We start from the raw sequence: 25,749 nt of genomic DNA on the forward strand, positions 1-25,749 counted from the left end.
AGGATTTGGGGATTTTACCCACCAATATCAGCTGAGGATCCTAAAAGGTTTGGGAATCTACCCACAGTTATCACCTAAGGGTCCTAAAGAATTTGGGATTTCACCCACAGTTAACACCTGAAGATCCTAAAATGGAGTGAGTTTTAGCCATTATCACCTGGGGATCCTAAAAGATTTGGGATTTTTCCCACCATTATTACTTGAGGATCCTAAAGGATTTGGGATTTTTCCCACCATTATTACTTGAGGATCCTAAAGGATTTGGGATTTTTCCCACCATTATCGCCTGAGGATCCTAAAAGATTTGGGATTTCCCCCACCATTATCACCTGAGGATCCTAAAGGATTTGGGATTTTTCCCACCATTATTACTTGAGGATCCTAAAGGCTTTAGGGGTTCCAGCCCCGCCATCACCTGAGGATCCTACAGGGGCTGCAACTCCTTGGGAAGTTTTTCCAGGCTCCCAACTAATCCCGGTTTTGGGTTTAAATTCCCGGTTGAACTCGGGTTTGTTTCTCTCCCCACATCCCCCGGGTGAGCTCCAGCGGGGATTTGGGGCTGGGATCAAAGCCGAAATTCCTGCCGGGACCCCGGCGCTCCCCAACCCTTGGAAATCCTGGAATTCTCCCCCACCTCATCCCTGCTGGCACTTGGGATGATTCCTAGACATCGCTGCGGGAAATAAGGACAAAATCATCATTTTCTTTTTTTATCTGTTGGGTTTCCCCTGTGTAACGTTTCATTATTAACCCCCAAATAATTTAATTTAGATTTACAGGATTTTTTTCGGCTCAGGCAATGAATCCAATGCAGTAAATATTTGCAGGGAGAATTCAACAACCTGATAAAAATATATTTATAGAGGTGTTTTAAGCGTGTTGTGCTTCTAGCAGTGAACCAGCAGCTTCACGAATGAATAAAATTTGTAGAATTGGGGATTTAGGGGGCGTGAATTAAAGGAATTCAGGTACAAAAGGGAATTTTGGCCAGGGAATATTTACCTGCGCCGTTCGGGCTGGTTAAAATTCACCCCCAAATTGTTGCCGCCCCTCTCTGACCCTTCCCAAGCTTTCCTTGGCTGCGGGGTGGGAAAACCTCGGGGGTTTGGTGCTCGAGGAATTCCGTGGGGACGGAGATTCCCTCGGGGTTTGTTTCCAGCGGACGTAACTTGGTGACAAACATAATTTGGGGAGGTTGTGACACCCGTGGCGATCCCAAAAAGGATCCCCAAACCCTTCGAGCACCCGCCTGAAATTCAGGGATGCTACAAAGCCTCGATTTGGGAGAAGCAGCATCAGCTTGGCATCGTTTCCTATTCCCAAAAAGTGCTGAATTCCCATTTATCCGCAGCACCCGCCCACGAGGACAATAAATACCGCGGGGAGTTGCTCTCCCTATCCCGCCAAACTAAAATGAGAAGGGAGAGGATGAATAAAATTGGCTAAAAAAAAATTTACAGAAAAAAAAAAATACAAAAAACCCACTGAACTGGAAAAAAAAAAAAATCCCCAAATAAAACCGGACCCAGGCAGGTGCGGGCGGTGCTAATGGGGCTGTAAAATAAACAGCTCGATCCGCACCAAAATATCCAAATATCCAAATATCCTCCCCGCGGTGCCTGCCCCGGCTGCTCTCTCCTTTAACTCCTCAGTTCCCCTCGCTAAAGCTGCCGAGCAGTGAAATAGAAAATTGTCGCTTTTCAGTCCTGACAGAGCCGGGAATTTATGGGGAAAAATGGAAATAGGGCGGGTTTGCTGCGTCTCTGCTAAACCGTGCCGTGTCCTGGGTGTCCCCGTGAGCGGGAGGCGCCTTTATTTTGTTTATTTGGGGTTTATTTTGTGCTTATTTTGTCTTAATTTTGTGTTTACAAGGAGCTTGATTTAGGGCGAGATGCAAAGCAGGGAGTGAAACTCAGCTCGAAGCATTCATGAATTTAAATATAAAATCCTCCCCGCCTCGTGACTAAAAAAATAAAAATAAAAATTAAAATTAAAATTAAACGCAATTTTTTCACGTTTTAGCAGATGGATGCACATCGGTAAAATAACATTTCTTATCTCCGCCATGCCCGTAAAAAGTTATCAGCCACCGATAGAGCCCAGATGGTTTTGGAGCTGTGGTTTGTAACAGCATTCGCCTGGATCGTTCTCTTTTTTCCCCCTTAAAATAGAAAAGTAATTAAAATTCGGGATGGCTGAGTGCGAGGAAATGGAAAACACGGGATCAACAAAATTTAAAAATAAGAGAAAAAAAATTAAAAATTTATAAAGATTTAGGAACTCGGCGTGAAATGGTTGAAGCACCGAATTCGGCTGCTTGAAAACAGGGACCTGCTGCGAGTGCGGCGGGCGGGCGCTTTTTTTGGGGGGGACAGGACCCGAAAATTCAACATGTGGGCAGTGCCGGGGTGGCAGTGCCGGGGTGGCAGTGCCGGGGTGGCAGTGCCGGGGTGGCACCCAGGGACAGCGGGACAGGGCCCGCCCGAAGCCCGCGGGAAGCGGGAAAAGCTTCGCTCGTACCGGGAATTCGGGACTCCCGGCGCGTCCCTGTCCCGGCAGCAGCCGCCGAGTTCTCCCCTCCGGTTTGATTATATATATATAAATATTTTTAAAAAATTTTTTTCGGTTTAATTGCGTTAAACCCCGCAGCATCCATCATAGGCAGTGAGCCCGTCCCCGCAGCGGCTCCCGGCAAAGCCGAGCATCCCCTGGTGCCGTGGGGGTCCCGGGGGTGCCCCGGGGGTCTCAGCTGCTGTGGGGACAGGTGGGAGCAGCTCCCGGGGCTGTAGCGGCCGCTCGCCCCCAAATCCCGACCCCGAATCCCAAATCCCGAATCCCGAATTCCCGGGCTCTCCCCGCTCCCCCGGAGCCGCTCGGCCGGCGGGCGGCGCGCGCCCTCCAGCGGCCACAGCCGGAACTGCACCCAGCGACCCCCGCCCCCAGCGCGGCTCCCCCGACGGGAGCGACCTGGGGGGACCCGCGACCACCTCCATCCATCCATCCATCCATCCATCCATCCATCCATCCATCCATCCATCCATCCATCCATCCATGCCTCCATCCATCCACATCCACGCCTCCATCCATCCCTCCATCCATCCATCCATCCATCCATCCATCATCCATCCATCCCTCCATCCATCCAGCCATCCATCCATCCATCCATCCATCCATCCATCCATCCATCCCTCCATCCATCCATCCATCCATCCATCCATCCATCCCTCCATCCATCCCTCCATCCATCCATCCATCCATCCATCCATCCATCCATCCATCCACCCACATCCATCCCTCCATCCATCCCTCCATCATCCATCCATCCATCCCTCCATCCATCCATCCATCCATCCATCCATCCATCCATCCATCCATCCATCCCTCCATCCATCCATCCATCCATCCATCCATCCATCCCTCCATCCATCCCTCCATCCATCCATCCATCCATCCATCCATCCATCCATCCATCCATCCATCCATCCACCCACATCCATCCCTCCATCCATCCCTCCATCATCCATCCATCCATCCCTCCATCCATCCATCCATCCATCCATCCCTCCATCCATCCCTCCATCCATCCATCCATCCCTCCATCCATCCATCCATCCATCCATCCATCCCTCCATCATCCATCCATCCATCCCTCCATCCATCCCTCCATCATCCATCCATCCATCCATCCATCCATCCATCCATCCATCCCTCCATCCATCCATCCATCCATCCATCCATCCATCCATCCATGCCTCCATCCATCCATCCCTCCATCCCTCCATCATCCATCCATCCCTCCATCCATCCCTCCATCCATCCATCCATCCATCCCTCCATCCCTCCATCCATCCATCCATCCATCCATCCATCCATCCATCCATCCATCCATCCATCCATCCATCCATCCATCCATCCCTCCATCCATCCCTCCATCCATCCATCCATCCATCCCTCCATCCCTCCATCCATCCATCCATCCATCCATCCATCCATCCATCCATCCATCCATCCATCCATCCATCCATCCATCCATCCATCCATCCCCGCGCTGGCGGGGGCAGCGCAGGGGCAGCGGCGGGGACGGGTCGGGGCCGCCCCGAGCGCGGTCTGTGTCACCCTCGCGGAATCGGCGACCAGCATAAAGAGAAACCCAGAAAAAAAATAATAATATAAAAAAAATTAAAAATGAAAGCAAGCAAGCCACCAAAACCAAAGATCCCCGTTCCGCCCGCCAGCCACGCCTCCGCCCGGCATCCTCGCTACCGGCTCGGCGGGCCCGGGGCCAGCGGCGGCTGGCGAGGCGCTGGTGGCCGTGTGGCTGTGCCCGAGCTGTCCCCGGCGCTGCTGTCCCCGCGGCTGGGCTGCGCAGGGCAGCAGGAGCAGCAGCAGGAGGAGGAGGAGGAGGAGGAGGGCTGGGAGGGATGGCCCTGTCTGGGAGCGCCGCCACCGCCCCAACAAATCGAGCGGCGCCGGGCGCCCCTCGGGGCCGCGCTCTTGTCCGGGGGGGCTGCGGGGACACCACAGCGGCGGTGGCCGTGTCGGGTGTCCCCCCAAAAGCCCGGAGCGGGGAGCTCCGGCAGCTCTCCTCCCCCGGGAGCGGCGGGGAGGAGCGGGGCGGTGTCTGCGGGCACCTTGCGGGCACCGGGGCGGGCGCTCCGTGAGCCCCGGGCCAGCAGGAGCCCGGGCGGGCACGGCCGGGGCCGGGGCAGCCGCGGTGCCCCGGGGGACGAGGCGCGGCCGCGGTGTCCCCGCCGAGCCGGCGCTCGGCCCGCGCCGATTCCGGGAGCCCCCGGCCCGCGGCCGCGCCCCGGTAGGGCCGTGATTGGCCGGTGCCCTCCCCGTATGCAAAGCACCGGGGGAATGACATTCCTCCGCACGCCTCCGCAGCCCCGACTCGCTCCCGGCCACCTCCAGGCAGCCCGGCGGCCGCGGGCCGGGAGCGCTCCCGCCGCGCATCCCGGCAGGAATTCTCCTTCCCCACGGGAAGCGCCCGCCGCTCCCGCCCTGCGAACGCGCCGAGCCCGGCCCGGAGCCGCTCTCCAAATCCGCCCGGCTACTTCGGGGCTCGATCCGTGCTTGCGCCTCTCCTGCTCGTTCTGCGGAAGGAAAGATCCCGCCCGTCCCAAAGCAGCGATTTCGCTGAGCGCGGTCGTTTTTTGGGGTGTTTGGGGTTTTTTTTCGCTTTTTCAGTTTTTCTTTTTCTGCTTGCCGCCGGCGGCTCTGGGTCTCGGTGTGCGCGGCGGGCTCCGTCCCGCAGGACGAGAGGGAGAAAAGCGGCGTGTGCCAGAGCAGCCCTCCACCTGCCGCGGTTCCAATCTTGTTAAGCAGCCGGTTCCTGTGGCCGAATTAGAGGAAGACTGTCTGAGATACTGAAAAAAAAAAACCAGAATTGGCAACGAGCGCCGGAGTTGTTGCAGACTGTTGGTTTGACTGCTGAGGAGGACGGGAGCGGGAGAGAGAGAGCGCTGTTGCACACACAAAACCACAGAGAGAACCCACAATTTAACCAACATCCCCAGCCCCGCGTTCGCAGCTCTTGGACCTCTCAGCTCGGCGCTTGCGATCGGCTCTGACTTTTCCTTAAGTTAATGAAAAGCCTTGTACCAAAGACAGAGGTTTGAAGCTTAAAGCCACGCAGCGAGCTTTTCCTTTTTTTCTTTTTTTCTTTTATTTTTTTCCTTTTTGCGCAAGAATGACTGAAAGGTCATGACACGAGCGCTCGTAGAGCAACTCCAAGCGAACTACTGAAGCTCATTTTCAAGGCTGCTTTAAAAAAAAAGAGAGAAGGAAAAAAAAAAAGAGATAAAAAGCAAATCTGGCGGAGAACATTAATGGATTCCTGTTGTGTTTAAATTCTCTACAGATTCAGTTGTAAATATTTGATGAAGTCCGGTAGCTGTGCGTGTGCGTGAGTGTGTGGCCGTGAATTCCTGCCCGGTGGTGGCCGGCTGCCCTTGGCGATCCGCCTCCTCTGAGGAGCAACCCCTCGTTCCCCTCCAAGGGCGAGTTTTGCCTCCGGAAGACGCCGGCGCGTTTTGGTTTCTCTTGGGAGCGGGTAGAAATCACCTGGAAGGAGCCGGGGGTCAGCGCAGGCTCCGGTGCTCGCTCGCCTCCCTTTTCTCGCTTTTTCCCGGGACTTTGGGATGAGCTCCGGCCCCGCGCACTTCCCGCGTCCCGCCCGCGCTAAAGCCGCGCCCGCACGACCCTCGCGCTTATCGGATTAACGGGATCTGTTCCGCCCGGCCGCGAAGCCCAGAGTTGAGGCTTTAACCAAAAAAAAAGAGAATTAACTCGGGGGGGAGCCTGGCGCAGGAGCAGCCTCAGCCCGCGCCCGTTTATGTTGGTCCCCAGAGAGCGGCTCGCCGAGGAGTCGCGCTCTGTAGGAACTCAGCGGAGGTGTTGTGTGGCTCTAAAGGCTTGTTGTGATGCGTATCCCCGTAGATACCAGCACCAGCCGCCGCTTCACGCCGCCCTCCACCACGCTGAGCCCGGGGAAGATGAGCGAGCCGCTGGCGCTGCCCGGCGCCGAGCACGGCGGGGCTTTGCCGGGGAAGCTGCGCGGCGCCGACCGCAGCATGGTGGAGGTCCTGGCGGATCACCCCGGGGAGCTGGTGCGCACCGACAGCCCCAACTTCCTCTGCTCCGTGCTGCCCACGCACTGGCGCTGCAACAAGACGCTGCCCATCGCCTTCAAGGTAGGACTTGGGCAGGGCCGGGTGGGGATGGGGGGAAAGTCCGGGGAAGGGTTCGCGTCCCGGGGATGGGGCTCGGAGCTGCACCCGGCCCGCTGCGCGCTGCCCTGCTTCCATCCTTTCCCTCCTTCCTTCCATCCTTTCCCTCCTTCCTTCCACCCTTTCCTTCCTTCCATCCATTCTTTCCTCCTTCCATCCTTTCCCTTCTTCCTTCCTTCCATGCTTTCCTTCCTTCCTTCCACCCTTTCCCTCCTTCCATCCATTCTTTCCTCCTTCCTTCCTTCCACCCTTTCTCTCCTTCCTTCCATCCTTTCCCTCCTTCCTTCCACCCTTTCCCTCCATCCTTCCATCCTTTCCCTTCTTCCTTCCTTCCATGCTTTCCTTCCTTCCTTCCATCCTTTCCTTCCCTCCTATCCCTCCTTCATTCCATCCTTTCCCTCCTTCCATCCTTCCCCTCTTTCATTCCATCATTTCCCTCCTTTCCCTCCTTCCATCCATCCATTCTTCCCTCCTTTCCTTTCCCTCCTTCCTTCCACCCTTTCCCTCCTTCCATCCATCCTTCCACCCTTTCCTTCCTTCCATCCTTTCCCTCCTTTCTCTCCTTTCCCTCCTTCCTTCCATCCATTCCTCCATCCTTTTTATCCCTCCTTCCATCCCTTCCCTCCTTCTTTCTATCCTTTCCTTTCCCTCCTTCCTTTTCCCTCCACCCTTTCCTTCCTTCCACCCTTTCCCTCCTTCTTTCCACCCTTTTTTTTCATCCTTTCCATCCTTTCCCTCCTTCCTTCCACCCTCCCCGTCCTTCCCGCTCCCGGCCGCGCTCGGGGCAGGAGCGGTGGCCGCCGGGGAGGGCGAAGGGCCGGGAGAAGCTCCCCGCAGCCGCCCCTGCCTCCCTCTTCTCCCCACTCATAACTCCGGCAGCCACCGGCGGCTCTGCTCAGGGGGTGGAAATTAGAAATAAACTCATTTCAATGTCCAGACCAGCCCCGCGGAGTTTGGCGGAGCCGAGGCCGCAGATGGATGAGGGCGGCCCGGAGCTGAAGGAGCCCCGGGATCCCCCAGAAGTCACCCAGGGTGGTGGCGGGTCCCTCTGTCCTTCTGTCCCTCTGTCCCGCTGTCCCTCTGTCCCGCTGTCCCCCCCCGGGGGACACCCGACCGCAGCCCCGGCCCCGCTCGGGTCGTGCCGCGTTTCCCCCCCGTGCCAGGGACTCCCGGAGGGACAAAACGCCCCAAAACAACCCAGCCACGATCCCCAAAACCGCATTTCCTCTTTCACTGCCCGCCTTTAACGACAGCAAAAGCCGCGGCCTAACCCGGGCAGACGGCCTGGAGTCGGTTTGCAGAGTCCCTTTGCTAAATCCGAGTAAAACCCGGGCAAAGATGGGGAGAAGGGAACGGGACAGAAATCCCGGCCCGAGCCGTGCGGGGGATGCTTGGGGTGCTTTCCTCCCTTCCCGTTACCCGGCTCCCAGGAAAATCATCCTCCCTTGGAGGAGAATCACCCTCCTTGGAGGAAAATCATCCTCCCATGCAGGAAAACCATCCTCCCTTGGAGGAAAATCACCCTCGCTTGGAGGAAAATCACCCTCTTTGGAGGAAAATCATCCTCCCTTGCAGGAAAATCATCCTCCCTTGGAGGAAAATCACCCTCCCTTGGAGGAGAATCACCCTCTTTGGAGGAAAATCACCCTCGCTTGGAGGAAAATCACCCTCCCTTGGAGGAGAATCACCCTCTTTGGAGGAGAATCACCCTCCTTGGAGGAGAATCACCCTCCTTGGAGGAGAATCACCCTCCCTTGGAGGAAAATCACCTTCCCTTGGAGGAAAATCCCCCTGCCCTCGCCCTCGCTCTGTTTTTGCCCCGGGACTGCCGCTGACTCCCTGAACTCGCTGCTTTTCTCGCTGCTGCTGAGGATTCTGGAGGAAAAGGGAATTCTTGGCGTTCTCCTTTTCTCCGAGCCGGGAGCCGCACAGACACGCAGCTCCCGGGAGCCCCGGGGCTCCATTTAGGATCGGGATTTGTCAAGCTCGGGCTTTTTTCTTTTATTTTTGCGGTCACTGCTAAACCCCAGCTAGGCACAATTTTTATTATTATTATTATTTTGTGTTGAAGGCCATCAGTCTCGAGCCTTCCCTCTGTTTTGGGGAGAGGAGAAAGGAGGGAGAAGGGAATCAGCTCAGCTTCGGGAATTCCTGCCGAGGAGGGAAAAGTTTTATTGTGTCTGCTCTTGTTTTCCCGCAGATAAGAGCGGGGCAAAGGGAGGAATTTGATCACGGGCTCACTTCCTAAATTCCCACATTTAGATTAATTATTACACGCTTCCTCACGCACCGGGCTGGTCATTAGCAGAGTTTTCCTGCTGGAAGGGAGAAATTCGGGAGAGGAAAGCCGGGAAGGGAGATAAGAGGAATCCCGGTTTTTCCTGGGGGATCCCAGGCGGAGGAAGCACAGGAGGGGCAGCTCTTCCTTCTCCTGCCCCATCCCCATCCCTGAACGCTGGGAATGCCGCGCTGATGTGGAAAATGTCCTGGAAAAAAAGAAAATTCCGGGGGGTTTCAGAGATGCCCGCAGCCGCTTTCCCTCCTCTGTCCCCGCCCGCAGCCTCTGCGCTTCCCCGGGAGTTTGGAAAACCGGGATAATTCACCTGGAAATGGCCAGGAGGGAAAATAAAATTTAAAAAATATAATTAAACCCACGGGAAAATTAGGAAAAGGTTTCATTAGGAGAGCCTGGGAGGCACCTGCTGCATCCTCATCTTCTCCCCCCAAATCCTCTCTCCGGAGAAACGAATCCTGAAAGAATTTGCCACATCTCGGTGGTTTCCTGCTAAATATTAAGTGTTTGCAAAGGCAAATACTTAATAAAAATTTTAAAAATCAGGGGTTTTCAGATCCTTTGGCCCAGGAAAAAAAAAATCAGTTCAGATCGTTCCTCTGCTGCCAATATTTCAGTTTGCATCTGACAAAAAGCATTGAGTTTTATCGAGGATTTGTTGTTTTTATTCATTGTAGGAATAAAAAGAGGCAGGCAGCGTTTTCTCCTCACATTTAGAAAAATCCACTAAAAAAATCTGTGGGATTGGGATATTATTTCAAACCAAAACGATCAATTTTCATCATTTTTTGCAAAATTTAAGAACAATTCTGAAAGACTTGAAAAATAATTCACCAATAAGGTGCCACATCAATTCATTGTCCAAATGCTGTTAAGGATCCAAATCTTAATTTAAGAGGCCAATTTGGATTAATTGGTGCAGGAGAAGTAAATTTAGATACCCCACAGCACTGCAAGCCTGATATTCTTCTTGCTCCTCTGGAAATACAAATTTTTAGAGGTAAAAAGTACAACCAAGTCCTTGATAACTCCAGTAACAAGTCCCAGCTTATCTGTTTAGTCTTTTTGCTAATGTCAATATTTGTATTTCTGTTTCTATTGTCTGTGACTTTCAAGTCTAGTTTCTTTTCTGGGCTGGGTCAGTTTTTGACTCGTTTTTCAGATTTTCTTCCCGGTTTTTATCGCCAAGGTCGGGATTTGAAAGGTTTAAATTATTTCTGTCAGAGCCAACTGGCCCTGGATCCATGAAAAACTTTGTGAAGGTTTAAAATCCTGGCGTAAATTCACTTAAATTCAATATTTGCATGGCAGGGCAATGCCCTGATTTTCCCTTTCCCTGTTTTTTTCTCTGTTAGATGTGGATGCACCAAGGGTTTGCAGGAATTCTTAAGAACTGGCGGCAGAGTTGCTGATTTTGTGACCCTTTCCAAGCTTCAGCGTTTCCAGCAGGGCCTCATTTCTGCCAAAATCGGGGAAATCTGAAAAGCCTGACCCGAGACAAGGCCCAAAAATCCAAATTACAGCACAGGGAGGAGAAGAAAAACCCAAAAATCAGGGCCGGGGAGGAACGGGGAAAGAGGAAGTTGAAATCAAAACGTAAAGAGGGAATTTTGACCCAGAGATTTTAGCTTTGCATGTGGAAGTGAAAATCAGGGTTAGGGGTGAGCAGAGGGAGAGGACAGAAGTGAAAAGCTCAGCCTGCTGTGAAAAAAAACCTGGGAAATGCCTGAAAATGGGGAATTCTCTCATATTTTGGGAGGTGGCTGCGGCTGGGGAATAAAAATCAGGGCTGGAGCAAGTAAAGGAGCTGCTGCTCCCGTTTTTAAAAGAGCAAACAGATCAGAAAAGAGAAATAAAATTAAATTGTGACAAACTTCAGCCAGTTGTGACTGCCTGGAGTGAAGTCAGAAAATGTTAAGAGGAAGGAAAATCTCGAGCTGCAGCTCAGAGGACGCAGAGCAGGGCTGGTTCCTCTTCCAGAGGGCGAAAGAGGAATTAAAAACAAGCTGGGTTTTTAGCTCTGGGTTTGTTTTTCTGGGCTTTTTTTGTGGTGGTAGCGCTGTGGAATTGGGGAAACAGCAATGGGCTCTGAAGAAAATCAGATAAAATAATTCAAGCTCTGATTTTTGTCAGAGGACGCCGAGAGGGATCCCATGGAATTCCAGCAGGTTGAATTTGTTTGGGGAATTCAAGAAAATACAAGAAAAATTAAATTTTTTCATCATTAAACCAGTGTGAGCAGAACATTTAAGTTCAGAAATCTTTATATTTCTCACCAAAACCCCAGTGAATCCTGTGTTCCTAAAGGTTTGATGGATTCCTGCACCAAGGAGCACAAATATTTTGGGAAGAGGGGAAAGTCCTTAGTTCAGGTCATGATTTCCATCCATCCACTCAAGGGTGAGGTCTGAAAATTATTTGCTTTATGCTCCTGCAGGAAAAAAAAAAGAATTGTTTAGTAAATTGGGATTAAACGTTTGATTGAGGCCTGATTTTCCATGGCCTTGCTCTGGATTTCTGCTTGGGCAGCTCTGTTAAGAGCTCCTGGTATAAATCAAACCTTCAAGGGCTGCTACTTGAATTTATTTATTGACAATTACAGAGGTTTTGGAAAGCTCCTTTTCTGTATTTTTCATCTCAGAGAGTTTCTCATTTCACATCAGGCTGGGTGTTTCGGGGGTGCGTCAAGGAAGAAAAAATTCTGTCCAACCTTTAGGAAAAATTTGGTTAAAAATGGTAGAAATCCACAATGAGGAGTAAAGAAAAGATGCATTTTAAAGAATAGAAGTTATGGTAATATAGGTTTTAAAAATTCACAGTCTTAGGTATCCTTTGGCTCTCCAGGAAAGGGGAAGAAGAGTTTTTTATCTGGAGTGGAAAACATTTTAGTGCATCAACAAATCCACCACCATTTAGCGGCGGGCCTGTGCGGAATTTATCATTCCAGCGCTCAAATTCCATCACCAAACTGGAAATCCCTTGATTAGAGAGCAACGAAGGGGACACAATTTGGGGGAAGAAGAGAATTCCCATCCTGGCAAACCCGGGGATGATTCCCACCTCCTCCAACACCCGCTTGGCCCACCCGGATTTTCACCGCGGCTCCTTCCCGCTGCTTTTACCTGCCAACGAAACAGGAGGAGAGCTGAGGGTTCTGCTCTTGCTGTTGCAGGTGGTGGCCCTGGGGGATGTCCCCGACGGGACCCTGGTGACGGTGATGGCCGGGAATGACGAGAACTACTCGGCGGAGCTGCGCAACGCCACGGCCGCCATGAAGAACCAGGTGGCGCGGTTCAACGACCTGCGCTTCGTGGGCAGGAGCGGCAGAGGTACAAAAAACGGGGTCCAGGGGGGTCCCAGCTCCACCCTCTGCCCCTGGACACGGGGTTGGGAATTCTTTTATCCACCAGGGAAGGCTGGAAAGCGCGGCGCGGTTCCGTTCCGGCTGGGTGGGTTTCTGGTTCGCTCCCAGCCCGTTTTCCGCGTCGCTCTGGTTTTTTAAGTGGTAAAACCCCATTGAGGGAAAAAACAAGTGAGAACCCACCCAGAGAGTGACATTTCGACTCTGGCAGCCGCCCCTGCTGGTTTAGGCAGCAGGATATTACCCGTGGTTAGGTTTAAGTGGCAGATTTTCAATTTCAAATGAGGATTTTCAGCTTGTGGTCATCTCGGGGCTCCCCGGCGCTCTCTGCAAAAAATGATCTTTGCAACAGAGAGAGTCAGGCTAAAAATACAAATAGTTCCCACACAGATCTAAAAATTTCACAGGTTCCTGACCTGCTGAAGGCTCTTTCTCTGACCCTTTTTTTCTCACAAAATTCAACCGTCTTGGCCGTTGATGTCTCCTGCAACGTGGAGAGGAGAGACCAGGCAGGATAGGGGGGCCTAAAATCTGATTTATCTCTGCCATAACCGGTATTTGCTGGTAGAAATAAAAAGGCTTTTGGAGCATAAATAACAAATAGGGGTTGCAGTTGACTTAGAGTGGGATTATATAAAAATATTAGGAAGATGCAAAGAGCACCTGAAGCATTGCCCGTGAGTGGACAGGAGCACAAATCTTCATCCTAAAAAAAATCAGCAGAACACCCTTTAAAACTTCACTCCTCAATCCTAAACCTCATCAATTCCAAGAGAAGAACTTAAAATAAACCAACAGAATGGTGAGGGGGCTTGAGGGATGTTGAGTCAAAGCCCCAAAGAGAAGCCAGCGAGTCGTGGCTCAGAAAAAGCTCAGGAGAAGGAGCAGCCTCTCTCTTTTAAGGTCAGGGGTGAAAATCCGTCTCATTCCCAGTGTGAATTCAGGTGGTATTTTGTGTTTTCCTTCTGTTTAATTTGTCTTTAAAATTGGAACGGGGCGTTATGGTATCCCAGCATTATTCCAGGACAATTTAGTGACAGGGCAGCACCTCCTGAACTTCAGGAGGTCTCATTTTGGAGCAATCTGTGCCCTGGCGTCCCTCAGAAGTCGGGAGCTGCTTCCCCTTCCTCACCACCTTCCCCTCCCTCTGTTCCCATGCGACACCCGGGGCGCATCCTGGTTCCACAGGCAGATTCCTGATTTTCAGGAGAGTCCCAGAGCTGACCCACTTCTGGCTTTTATTCCAAACGGGAGATGTGTCAGGCTGGGGAGCGAGGAAGTTCTCCTGATTATACACCACGGCCTTTCCTCGCCTTTGAAGTGAAAAGCACCCGTGGACACCCTTCCAACACAAACACGGCCACAACGCCGCAAAAGCGCGGCCCTGCCGGAGCAGTAAATACATTTTAGGAATAAAATCCCCGTCCGGTTTTCCTCTGGGTCCTGCAGGGTTTTTAGCTGAGGGTACAGAGGCAGCAAATTGTGTTGTTTGGGCCGCCTTCAAATGGAAAACACCCGCAGCTGAGAACGTCGCCTTGTAATGCCAGCGAGGAATAATAATAGGGTAATGCAGAGCAAATTATATCCATTTACTGAAAACATGAGAGATGCTGTAATGTCTAAAAGTATCAGTCATTAAACGTGGTCATTTGGAATATTAAAGGTACCACCTTTTCAGTAAATGGAATTTGCATTATGATTCAGAGCTGACTGTTTAGAAGATTCAAATGAATAGCTGGCAGAGCGCTGGAGAAGCTCATAAAAACAAACCTGTAGCTCAGTTCCTGGCCATGGTAATGAGGCTGGAAATCATAACAGGCAACTGGGGGAGCCTCAAGGTCTAAATCCAGCAGCTGGGACAGAGCAGGCCCCATTTCTTGGGAACAGGGAACCCCTACCCTGCTCCTGTAGCTGCCCATGGACCCCAACCTGGGGTTTCCAGGTGGGATATCCACATCCAGGTGCTGAGGATCCTTTAAGTGGAGGGATTTGGGAACGCTGCGTGCTGTTAGTCAGGTTCAACATCCTCACCTGCCCATCTTTGGGGCGGTGACTAATGGATGCTTTTGTTTACCCCTCCGCCAGGGGATTGTTTTCCAAAGGCGGGGACTGTTTGCCTTTTGTGCGGGATTTCGGGAGCTGCTGTTCTGCGGGCGTTTCGCACAAAGCCTGCAGCAGAAGGTGGCTGCTTCAAAGGGCACTGCTGCCTTTGATACTCGGCTGCAGGAAAACGAGCCCCGGCTTTGTTTGCCGTGGAATATTTGAGCTGGGATCAGCTCAGTGCCACCGGTGATAATGCGGTGCCAGGGGCGTTGTGCGAGCGGGGGCTGAGAGTTCACGTTGGTTCAGGCCACGGTGGAGGCTCCTCGTGTCCCTCGGGGGATTTTGAATCCTTGGTTTAAATCCCTGATGGAGAATCAGGGATGGTTTTGAGCGGTGATCATCAGGTTTAACGTCCCCAGTAAAATCCCCTCAGCAGCCACAGCTCTGCCCCTTCCGAGGAGGAAATTCCCGTTCTTGACGCTCTTTGTAAATAATTTCAACATCTTCCGTGAAATCCAGCAAGGCAAGTCTGTATCAAACATTATTTTCCATGTTTTCCTCCTGGCTTTGGGAGGGCCACAGCAGATCCCCCTGATCTGGGGGCCGATTCCCCCTCCTCAATATTTGGCACCAAATACCAGCTGAAGTTTCAGCCTCGTTCCGTGCCCAACACCCAGAGCTTGCCCCGTGCTGCTCAGCCTTGTTTGGAGTAAAAAACCCAAAACATTTGATTTCCTTCACACCCAAAATAGAAGTGAGACTGTCACAGGTCACCCAAAACCCGGGGATGTGGTAGAAAAGCAATTTGGCGCTTTTTTTTTTCCCTCAACCAAAGCGATTTCCATTGGATTTGGCTGGGATCCAAGGCTCCGGTTCCTCAGCCCAGTTGGAGAATGCTACTGGGCAAACCTGCCCGTCTGGCTCGGGAGCCCCACCGAGTCATTTCGGGAAGAAAAATGTCCTTTTAAAACTCCAGCCAATCTCAGCCTCCCCCCTCGGCCTGATTACCTGCTTAAAACAAAATTAATCTTGATTTTTCGCCCTCCGTTCGTGAACATTCCAAGCTTCCAACTGCTCCTGCTGTAACGTAGCCCTGTTTTTTTAGTGGATAAAGAACCGGTTTAGGTCACTCTGATGAAAAGGATCTGATGCAAAAAGCCTGACACCGTAGAAGTTCATTGGCTAAAATGAAACATAAATAGTTATTTTGGAGAGGGAAAGCTCCGTGGCTTGGGGAACATGAAATATTTTCCTCATGGACTCATTAATCCCAGTTCCTATCTTCTTTAGAGGATGTAAGATTCCAAAAAATCCCAACAAATAAACATGTTTTGCAGATGAAAATGATTATTAATGGGTTATCCTAGGAGTAGTTAATGGAGAAGTGTCTTGGCTTGCTGCAGGAGATCTCAATCTAAACCTGAGAGTTGGAGCTCCAGGAGAGTTTTAAAACCTGAACCTCGGAAAGGATGGAAAATTAAATCCATGCGTGGATTTCCTCAGGATGAGAGGAACTGGAGTAAATTTTGTGGTGTTTTTCAATATCCACGGAGCCAAAGCAGGTGTAGCTTTGTAGAACACGAGGGATTTCACCAAGCACAATTTCTGCCATTAGGACTCTTCCCTCTGGATATCATTCCCAGGGAAAAAAATCCACCCTAGGACAAAAAAACCCCTCAAAAATACTCAAACTCCAAAAAATTACTGGCCAGGATTCCAAATCCAATTATTTTTATTGGTCTTCCCAAGCCAGAATTTTGCTCCTTCTTTGCAAGCTGCGTTATTTGAGCACTTGGTTGAGATTGATTTTATTTTTTTGACTGAAATGCACTCAGAATTACAAAAGTATGTGCAAAACAGAGGATGCTGCCCTTCAGCAGGGTCGTAAAACCAGTATTAAGCAGGCGTCCAGGTTCTGATCCAAGCCTTTGGAATGCTGCAGGGGACGTGGGATCAGATCCTGGAGTCACAATGAGCAGAGTTTGCCAGATGGGATGAAAATAGGAGAAATCCATCAGCAATCAACTGGGGGGAAAAAGGGGGCCAATTGATAGAGTTTAAAATCAAATATTTATTTGGAGCTTGGATTGATAAGGATGCGGCATTTGAAGGGTGCTACAGCCAGCAGAAGGGAAATGGGAATTTTCTTTGGGCGTTGGGAAGGAATTCTTCCCTGTGAGGATGAGGAGGGGCTGGGATGGATTTCCCTGAGGATCTGTGGCTGCCCCTGGATCCCTGGGAGTGTCCAAGGCCAGGTTGGAGCAGCCTGGGCTTGTGGAAGGTGCCCCTGCTCAGGGAACTGGAGGATCTTTATTGTTCCCTCCAATCCCAAACCATTCCATGATTTCATGACTCAGTGAAAGGAAAGGGCAGTGCCCTGGGCATGTGTTAGAGGCTCATCTTCCAAGGATTCTTCTCCCTCCATTCTGTTCTGAACAGTGAAATTTCCCCTAAAAAACAGAGGCCAGGAGTGAGAAATTTATTTTTAGGTGATTTAGGGTGGCTTGGTGGCGTCATTCATTTGAGCCAGGATTTCCGGGCAATCCCAGCGAGGCTGAGCAGCAAACCCAGCCCTCCAAGGGAATGGAAACCTTGGCAGGGAAGGAGTGGAAGGAGGAGAGGAGAGGAAAAGCCTTTCCCAGTGCCTGAGGTGCCTCAGGCTCGCTCCGAGCACCTGGGGTTGTGCAAATTTCCAGTTGAGGAATTAACCCCATGGATGATGCAGCTCCACACGAGGGCTGGACTCCCAAAAACCATCCTGTGGGATGAGGCTGGCCCTTGGCAGGGATGTAATGGCAGGAGAAGGGAGAGGAAAAGCCTCTCCCAGCGTCCAGGGTTCCATTTGCTCTGAGCAGCCGGATCTGTGAATCCCTGATTGTGGAATTAACCCCATGGATGATGCTGCTCCTCACAGGGATTTGATTCCCAAAAAATATCCTGTGGGATGGGGCTGAGCAGCAAACCCAGCCCTCCAAAGGAACGGGAACCTCAGCAGGGAGAAGTGGCAGGACAAGAGGGGAAAATCCTTTTGCAATGCTCCAGGTTCCTTGGGCTTGCTCCGAGTAGCTGGATTTGTGAATCCCTGATGGAGGAATTAACCCCATGGATGATGGTGCTCCTCACAGGGGTTGGACTCCCCAAAAAACCACCCTGTGGGTGAGGCTGACCAGCAAACCCAGCCCTCCAAAGGGATGGGAACCTCAGCAGGGAGAAGTGGCAGGAGAAGAGAGGAAAATCCTTTCCCAGTGCCTGAAGTGCCTTGGGCTCACTCTGAGTAGATGGATTTAGGAATCCTGGAGGAGGAATTAACCCTATTGATGATGCTGCTCCTCACAGGGATTGTATTCCCAAAAAATATCCTGTGGGATGGGGCTGAGCAGCAAAACCAGCCCTCCAAAGGGATGGGAACCTCAGCAGGGAGAAGTGGCAGAAGAGAGGAAAATCCTTTTGCAGTGCCTGAGGTGCCTTGGGCTCACTCCGAGCAGCCGGGGTTACGAATCTCCAGCTGTGGAATTAACCCCGTGGATGATGCTGCACCTCACAGGGGTTGGATTCCCAAAAACCATCCTGTGGGTGAGGCTGAGCAGCAAACCCAGCCCTCCAAAGGGATGGGAACCCCAGCAGGGAGAAGTGGCAGAAGAGGAGAAAATCCTTTCGCAGTGCTCCAGGTTCCTTGGGCACTCTCGCTCCAAGCACCTGGGGATACAAATCTCCAATTTTGGAGTTAATCCCATTGGTGATACTGCTCCTCACAGGGGCTGGACTCCCAAAAAAACCCTCCTGTGGGATGAGGCTGAGCAGCAAACCCAGCCCTTCAAAGGGAAGCAGTGACAGGAGAAGGGGAGAGAAGCTTTTCCCAGGGCCCACGGTGCTCCCTCGCCCTGAGCAGCCGGATCTGGGAATCCACGACTGAAATGAACCCCAGGGATGCTGCTGCTCCTCACAGGGCTTGCACTCCCCAAAACCATCCCGTGGGATGAGGCTGAGCTCGCCTGCAGGGGCTCTGCCAGCTCCCAAAAACCCCTCTCTGCCTCAGTGCTGAAGATTTCAGCGGGGCGAACAAACTCCCGCTCCGAACACGTCAACAGGAGAAAAATAATGGCAGAGGGCTCGGAGAGCTTCCTGTCTCCGGGAGCATTCCTGCTGTAAACAGAGGCCATGCCAAGTGCTGAACCACTGCCCTCAGTCCAATCACAATAAATCTATTTTTTGGTTCTGCACGGCTCCGCTTGGACGTTTCTGCAGCGGCGAGGACGAGGCAGACGCCACTCTCGGAGCGTTTCCCCACGATTTTTGTTTTTGTTTTTCCTGATAAAAGGGCTTCCCAGAATGTTGTTTAGGGAAAACAAAGCACCTCTCTAGATGAAAAGGTTACATAGTTTCGACAGATCTGTTTGCCCTGTGGCTTTTTTCTTGTTGGTTTTACATTTTTGGGGTTTTTTTTTCGATTTTGTTTTTATTTTGCTGTTTGGGATTTTTTGGTGCCACCCTTCAGAACTCCTGGAGTTCTGGTCAAAATATACTGATTTTTGTGGGCATGTGTGTCCCTACATCCCAGCTCCAACAAGAGCGAATAAAATCCTGCTGGGAGATGAATTAGGCTTAGGGCTGGCCAGAGAACTTGAGCAGGAGTGAGGATGCTGCAAATCAGCGCCTCACAATCGCTGTCAAGAGAGTCTTTTCCAGCACAGTCATGTGCATAAACCCTCATCCCACTGAATCAGTCACTGTTCCCTTCCAAAAACCCTTTAGGAGCAGGAAAAAATAGTAAAAATAGACTTTTTTTTCCGACATTTTCTATTACCTTAATGCTGCATGTATCCACCTTTTTTGCCCCCATCCTGTTCCCCAATGTTTTTCCCACTGTATTAATTCCACTGAGTTTTCTCAGCCTCTCCACATGGTTATTCCCTTCATTTCTGTCCCTTTTCCTCCTTCTCTGGGTGATGTTTCTGGGAGTCCCCTTGGAGAGCTGCAGCCTCTGGGCACAGGGTGGGAATTCCGTGCAAACCTTGAGCACCGGGGCAGGCTTGGGGCTCAAAATAAAAAGGGGAAGGGCCGATCCCGAATTCCTGTTGGCTTTTCCTGCTGAAGCTGTGTGAGGAGGGAGAGGGAGGAGGTTCTGGAGAGGGAAGGAGCTGCCTGGAAGGCTCGGTGCCATCAGAGCTCTCTGGTGGGGCAGGGTTTGGAGCCCTGTGCCCACATCAGTTCCCTGAAATTTAGGGCAGGAAAAAGCTTTGGCAAAGCCCCAGATTTTCCACAGGCTGGACTTTGTGCACAGAGCCGTGCCCACCTCCACCTTTGGCCACCAAAGTGCAATTTTTACCTCAAGGGCACAGAGCTGGAAGTTGGCAGCTCCCAGGTTGGCAAGGGCAGAGTTTTTCCCCATCCCTGGATATTCAGGGAGTGATCCCGGGGCTTTTCCCAGCTCTGGGATCGATGGGTGCTGCATCAGTGCAATGCCAGCACAGAGACTCCTTGCTCCAAGCAAACCAGATCCAAAAAAATCCATTCCCAGGGCAGCTGCAGTGCTCAGAGAGCCACTGGAGGAATGCTCAGGTGGGGATTGATCTGTGTCAGGTGCAATTCCCCACTGCTGGCATGGCCCTGATGCTGATGGGAGTGTTCCTTGCCTTTCCTGCTCGCACAGGGCGTTGCTTTTCCAGGGAATCCACGCCTTCCCTGCTCCCTGCAGCCGTGCCCAGGGGTCACCAGTGCTCCTCAGGGCACAGAGAGGGTTTGTTCCAGCTCCTGAGCTGTGCCATGGAATCATGGAATGGGCTGGGAAGGAGGGGACTGCAAAGGTCACCTCATTCCAACCCCTCTGCCATGGGAAAGGACAATTTTCCCTATCCCAGGCTGCTCAGAACCGCATCCAGCCTGGCCTTGGGCACTGCCAGGGATCCAGGGGCAGCCACAGCTGCTCTGGGCACCCTGTGCCAGGGCCTGCCCACCCTGCCAGGGAACAATTCCTGCCCCAGATCCCATATAATCCCTGCTCTCTGCCAGTTTGAACCCATTCCCCGTGTCCTGCCCCTGCAGCCCTTGGGAATTGTCTCTCTCCATCCCTTGGAGAGGAGCAGCAGCTTCCAAACCACAGGGAGGGGACAGAGGCTGCAGGTCAAGGCCAAGTGACCCCTCTGAGGGCCTGAGCTTGAGGCCTCGAGGGCTTGGGGGTGTTTTTCAGGAGAAATCCTGAATTTCCCCCTCCGAAATCCCCCTGGGCTGGGGGAAGGGGGGAGGTGAGAGGTGGAATTTTGGACTTAATCCCACTTCAGACACAAATCCTCTCGTGAATTTGGGCCTTAACCTTTCCACGTCTCTGTCATCCCCATAAAGTCTGGGCGATAATTTCTACCTCAAAAAGCTGATGAATGGTCTGAAATTATAGCTGGGCTCAGGACTATCATTAGGCTTAAGGATCCCAAGGCATTTTCTGTGAGAAGGTGGGAGAAGCTTTGCATTGGGGCCATTTCATCCTGAACTGTCCCTTCCACCTGCTCTTCCTGTTTTTCCCTTTCCCTGAGCTCCTCAGCAGTGACACAGCAGCCAGGGCAGCCTGTGGGTAGAGCTGGGTGCACTTTGTGGGGTCAGGTCACCTCTGAGCACTCCACAACCAGCCCAAGCTCTGGTCCAGACGAGCACTTTATGTGAAACAAAAAAGATTCTGCACTGAGAAAAAAAGAAAAAAAAAAAAATCCAAATTCCCTGATATTTAGATCACAGCTTGGAAGCAAAGATTCAGGTTTTGGGGAGCACAGAAACATCAGAAATTTCCATCTGAGCCATTTTTAGGGGAAAAAATAATTCCACATTAATGAAACGTGTGTTCAAACATTGTGTTTGAGGCAACTGAGCATCTCTATCTCAAGCCTTCAGATATTTTAATAATAATTTGTGTTTCTAAGGGCTTCTAAGAGGTGCACAAGGGGTGCCACTTGTGCACCCCAAGCCCTTCGTTCCTGCTGGGCTGTAATTATTGTCTCCACCCCAGTTCAGAGGAATTTCGTTGTGGTTCCTGCAGCAGCTCCACTTGGAGGTAGAGGCTGCTTGGTTTTTCCATTAAAAGCTCTCCCTCCCCCCCATGGATTTATTGCTTTAATCTATTTATTGCTTTAATTTATTGCTTTTTAACTTTGGAGATTGATCTGCAGGCCTACAGCCTCAGGCAGCATCCCACCCCGAAAATTCAGCTCCAGGAGGTCGCTGGGGTTGGTTTTGAGGACAAAAAGCACCCCTTGAGCAGAGGTTGGTGTGACTGTGGTGCACAGACACATCCCCAGGAGCCACCTGCACCACAAAGCCCCAAACCCAAAATTTCCACAGGACCTCAGGGTGCTGGGACACAGCTCCTGGCAGCCAAATTCCTGCACAGCCCCAGAGAGTCCCACTCTGGAATTTGCCATCTGCACACAGGGCATTCCTGGGACTTGGGGTTGTTGGGGTTGGCAGAGGTGACTTGTGGCTGTGTCAGCTCCTGGGTGTCACCCTTGGGTGGCTTTTGTGTCCCTGTGACCCCTCAGGTGAGAGCCCCTGCCCTGGAATTCCCAGCACAAAAAGGACGTGGAGCTGCTGGAGAGAGCCCAGAGGAGGCTCCAGGATGAGCAGAGGGCTGGAGCAGCTCTGCTGGCAGGAAAGGCTGGCACAGCTGGCATTGCTCAGCCTGGGCAGGAGAAGCTCTGGGCTGAGCTCAGGGTGGCCTTGCAGGGCCTGAAGGAGCCCCAGGAAAGCTGCAGAGAGACAATTGCCAAGGGCTGCAGGGACAGGAGCCAGGGAATGGCTCCCAGTGCCAGAGGGCAGGGCTGGATGGGCTCTTGGGAATCAGGAATTGTTCCCTGGCAGGGTGGGCAGGCCCTGGCACAGGGTGCCCAGAGCAGCTGTGGCTGCCCCTGCATCCCTGGCAGTGCCCAAGGCCAGGCTGGACCCTGGGGCTGGAGCAGCCTGGGACAGTGGGAGGTGTCCCTGCCATGGCAGGGGTGGCACTGGGATGATTTTTAAGGTCCCTTCCAGCCCAAACCATTCTGGGATTCTGCTGTAGCTCACCCTGTCCTCAGAGACCTCCTCTTTTCTACATCCTCTTTCATGTTTCTCCTCTCCTACATTCTCAGTTATTTTCCTGTCTTCCGCTGTAATTCCATCCTGATCAATGACCATTCCCTGCCCCTGCAACTCAAATCCCCTCTATTTTCATGCTCCAAACACAACAGATTTGTGCTTTTGTGGCATCTCTGCTCAAGCACTTGAAACCTCACCAAGGTGGCAGAAGCAGCAGCCGGGGAGGGGAGAACAGGAATCTCCTCTTCCACACCCCAGCCATGACCTTTTCCAGGGAATGCCCCTCAACCCCGAGCTGCTGGAGGGCAGAGGGGCCATCAGGTGCCAGCAGGGCGCCCTTTTCCACCCTGGCCAGGCTGCCAGGGCAGGGAGCAGCACAGGATGCTGCCGTCACCCCAGCCCGGGGAAGTGAAACCCCTCAGCAGCGCAGAAGTGAAACTGGCTGCACTCAAATCGTCAAATTTGGGCGTAAACATCTGTCCCCTCCCCAAAAAAAAACACCCCACAGACAGAAAAACTGTGGCTGTTTGTGTGAGCTCAGTGCCACCCTTGCAATGTTTCACAGCCTGTTGTGCAAGGCTGCAAAAAGCTGCACTTTATTGAAACAGCCATGGAGCATTTTAGGGACTCTTCATAGTACAGGATGAATTCATCAGGTTCTATAAAGGTTCACTCACCCTGCAGAAAGAGCTACAATTCTCTTGTTTTTTTATTTTATTTTATTTATTTTATTTTATTTTATTTTATTTTATTTTATTTTATTTTATTTTATTTTATTTTATTTTATTTTATTTTATTTTATTTTATTTTATTTTATTTTATGTTATTTTATTTTATTTTTATTTTATTTTTGTTGGTACTCTGCACATCTTGAAAGTTCAAAGCTTCCCAAAGGCCCGTGTGACCTCACGGCCAATAACCAAGGCTGTGATTTGTTGGAAGGTCACAAATCTGAGAGCATTTCTAGATGATCTAAGTTATATTCAAATATTCGGTTTTTCTTTTTAGATAAAGGAAACGTTTTGTGCTAAGGCAAAGCTACCCATCACCTTCTCCTCTCTTCTCCTTTATTGCATTATCCAGCAGGTCAAGGAAACCTTACCCCTCCTTCACTACAAGAACTCACAAGAAAATGTCTCAAAATTCTTTCAGGCTCCTGAGGGTGAAATGCTGCTCCAGGAAGGGGCAAAAGGCAGCACTGGGGCAGAAATGTGGATTTAAATCGGTGCTGAGGCGTTTCTGGGTGTTCATCCCATCGGGGGAAGGTTCCCTCAGGAAAGGGATTTGAACCTTGGTACCACTGCAGCACAAGGAAAATGGGGGAAAGTGACTCTAGAGCTCCCTCCCATCTCCCTGAGGCAGCTGAGGTTTCAGGGAGCAGCCCCAGAGCCCTCCAGGGAAGCTTCCCAAGAATTTTGTGCCCTTTTGGTATCCTGGGATCCACCTGAAACTCCTCTGGGGATCCCCCAGAAACTCCTCTGGGGATCCCCAGAGTCTTTCCATCCCTTGATCCAGGCTCTTGCTGCCCCAGGGAGCAGCCCCAGCCTCCTGCCCAGGCTGATTTTTTCTCTTTTCATGGAACCTGCACCTACCTGAGACTCCTCCCAGGCATTTTTTGGGAATCTTTTCCCTTCTCCTCTCAGGGATTGAGATCCCAGCTTGCAGCTAAACTCAGGGCCTGACTGATCTTGATTTGAACAGCTGGAAAATAACACCAAGAACAACACCAGCTTCCACATCTGTCAGTATTTCATGTCTGCAGCTCAGGTTGATATTTTTGACTTCTGAAAGAAGCAAATGATCAGGGAAAATCTCCCCACGAGCCACAGGGACTTCCCTTATCACCCACAGGAGGCAAAACTCAATCCGAGCGCCCGCTGAGCTTGACGATGTCTCTGTTCCTTGATTCCAGTGATGTCATTTGGGTTGCTCAATGTAATTCCTGTGTTGCCCGAGGTTCCAAGTGCCAAAATAATTGGGGCATTTCGGCTGAGCACCGTTACTTCGACTTCACCAAAACACCTGAAGGGATTCCAGCCCAAGCCACCACCTCCTGCTGGCCTGGGAACCCCACAGCAGCTCCGCTGCTTCCCAGCCCAGAATTGGGATTGTTAGCCAGGAAAAAACGTGGAGAAAGGGAGGGGAAGAGTGTGAAGGGCATGCCTGGAGTGCTGCAGGGAGCTGGGGGGAAAGGAAAAGGGAAAAGCCAGGATCAGCCATGTCCCTGCAGGAATGAGCTGCTTTTTCACTTTTATTGTGAAAAAAAATCAGGATTTGGGAGCTGGGAAGGAAAGAAAAAGGGGAAAGCCAGGATCAGCCATGTCCCTGCAGGAATGAGCTGCTTTTCCAACCTTATTATAAAACAAAATCAGGAGTTGGGAGTTGGGAAGGGAAGGAAAGGAAAAAGAAAAAGCCAGGATCAGCCACGTTCCTGCAGGAATGAGCTGCTTTTCCAGTTTTATTGTAAAAAAACCCCAGGATTTGGGAGTTGGGAAGGAAAAAGAAGGGGTAAATCCAGGATCAACCACATCCCTGCAGGAATGAGCTGCTTTTCCAACTTTATTGCATAAAAATTTCAGGATTTGGGAGCTGGGAAGGAAAGAAAAAGGGAAAAGCCAGGATCAGCCATGTCCCTGCAGGAATGAGCTGCTTTTTCACCTTTATTATGAAAAATAAATCAGGATTTTGGAGCTGGAGAGGTAAGGAAAAAGAAAAAGCCAGGATCAGCCACGTTCCTGCAGGAATGAGCTGCTTTTCCAGTTTTATTGTAAAAAAAATCAGGATTTGGGAGTTGGGAAGGAAAAAGAAGGGATAAATCTAGCATCAGCCACGTTCCTGCAGGAATGAGCTGCTTTTCCACCTTTATTGTAAAAAAAATCCAGTATTTCTGGGGGTTCCAGTTGGCAGCAGGACCCATTTTGGCCCCACAGAAATCCAGAACAAAACCTTTATTGATTGAGAGCGCTGGAGATTTCATTCTGGGTAAGGAGCTGCTGTGTAAACACAGAGAGCAGAACTTCCTGGAGTGAGAAACGTTCCCAAGGTCAGGTTTATCCCAGCCAGGCTGCTTTGGCAGGAGGGGAGGGGGTGTAGCTCCCAAATTTCCAGTTTGACACGTGCTTAAACCTGAGAAAAACCCATTAAAAATACAGGAACAGCTCCGTTTCCCCCTGTGCCTGATTCATGGGGGCAGTTCTTGGAATTATGGAATGGTTTGGGTTGGGAGGGACTTTAAAAATCACCCAGGGCAGGGACCCAGGGCTGCT

General features: G+C 51.4%; 1 protein-coding gene and 1 long non-coding RNA gene across 11 annotated transcripts in view; one reads left to right on the forward strand and one right to left on the reverse strand.

Annotated features, from left to right (window-relative positions):
* Positions 1-4,614: 4,614 nt before the first annotated feature.
* Positions 4,615-25,749, forward strand: part of RUNX1 (RUNX family transcription factor 1) — an 87,973-nt gene continuing 66,838 nt past the window's right edge. For all 10 annotated transcript variants that reach the window (XR_010079769.1, XR_010079770.1, XR_010079772.1 and 7 more), the window contains exons 1-2: positions 4,615-6,695; positions 12,197-12,353. Coding sequence is in view for 2 of the 10 variants with exons in the window: in XM_063393222.1 (XP_063249292.1) it covers positions 6,426-6,695; positions 12,197-12,353 (427 nt within the window). In the remaining 8 variants the exon portion in view is untranslated. The remainder of the gene's footprint in view (positions 6,696-12,196; positions 12,354-25,749) is intronic.
* LOC134548436 (uncharacterized) lies at positions 8,527-12,285 on the reverse strand. The gene is made up of 3 exons (XR_010079784.1): positions 12,147-12,285; positions 11,301-11,455; positions 8,527-9,217 (listed from the first exon to the last, which is right to left on the reverse strand). It is a non-coding gene; the product is annotated as an uncharacterized LOC134548436 (long non-coding RNA).

The sequence above is a fragment of the Prinia subflava genome, chromosome 3, assembly GCF_021018805.1.
Source record: "Prinia subflava isolate CZ2003 ecotype Zambia chromosome 3, Cam_Psub_1.2, whole genome shotgun sequence".
NCBI lineage: Eukaryota > Metazoa > Chordata > Aves > Passeriformes > Cisticolidae > Prinia > Prinia subflava.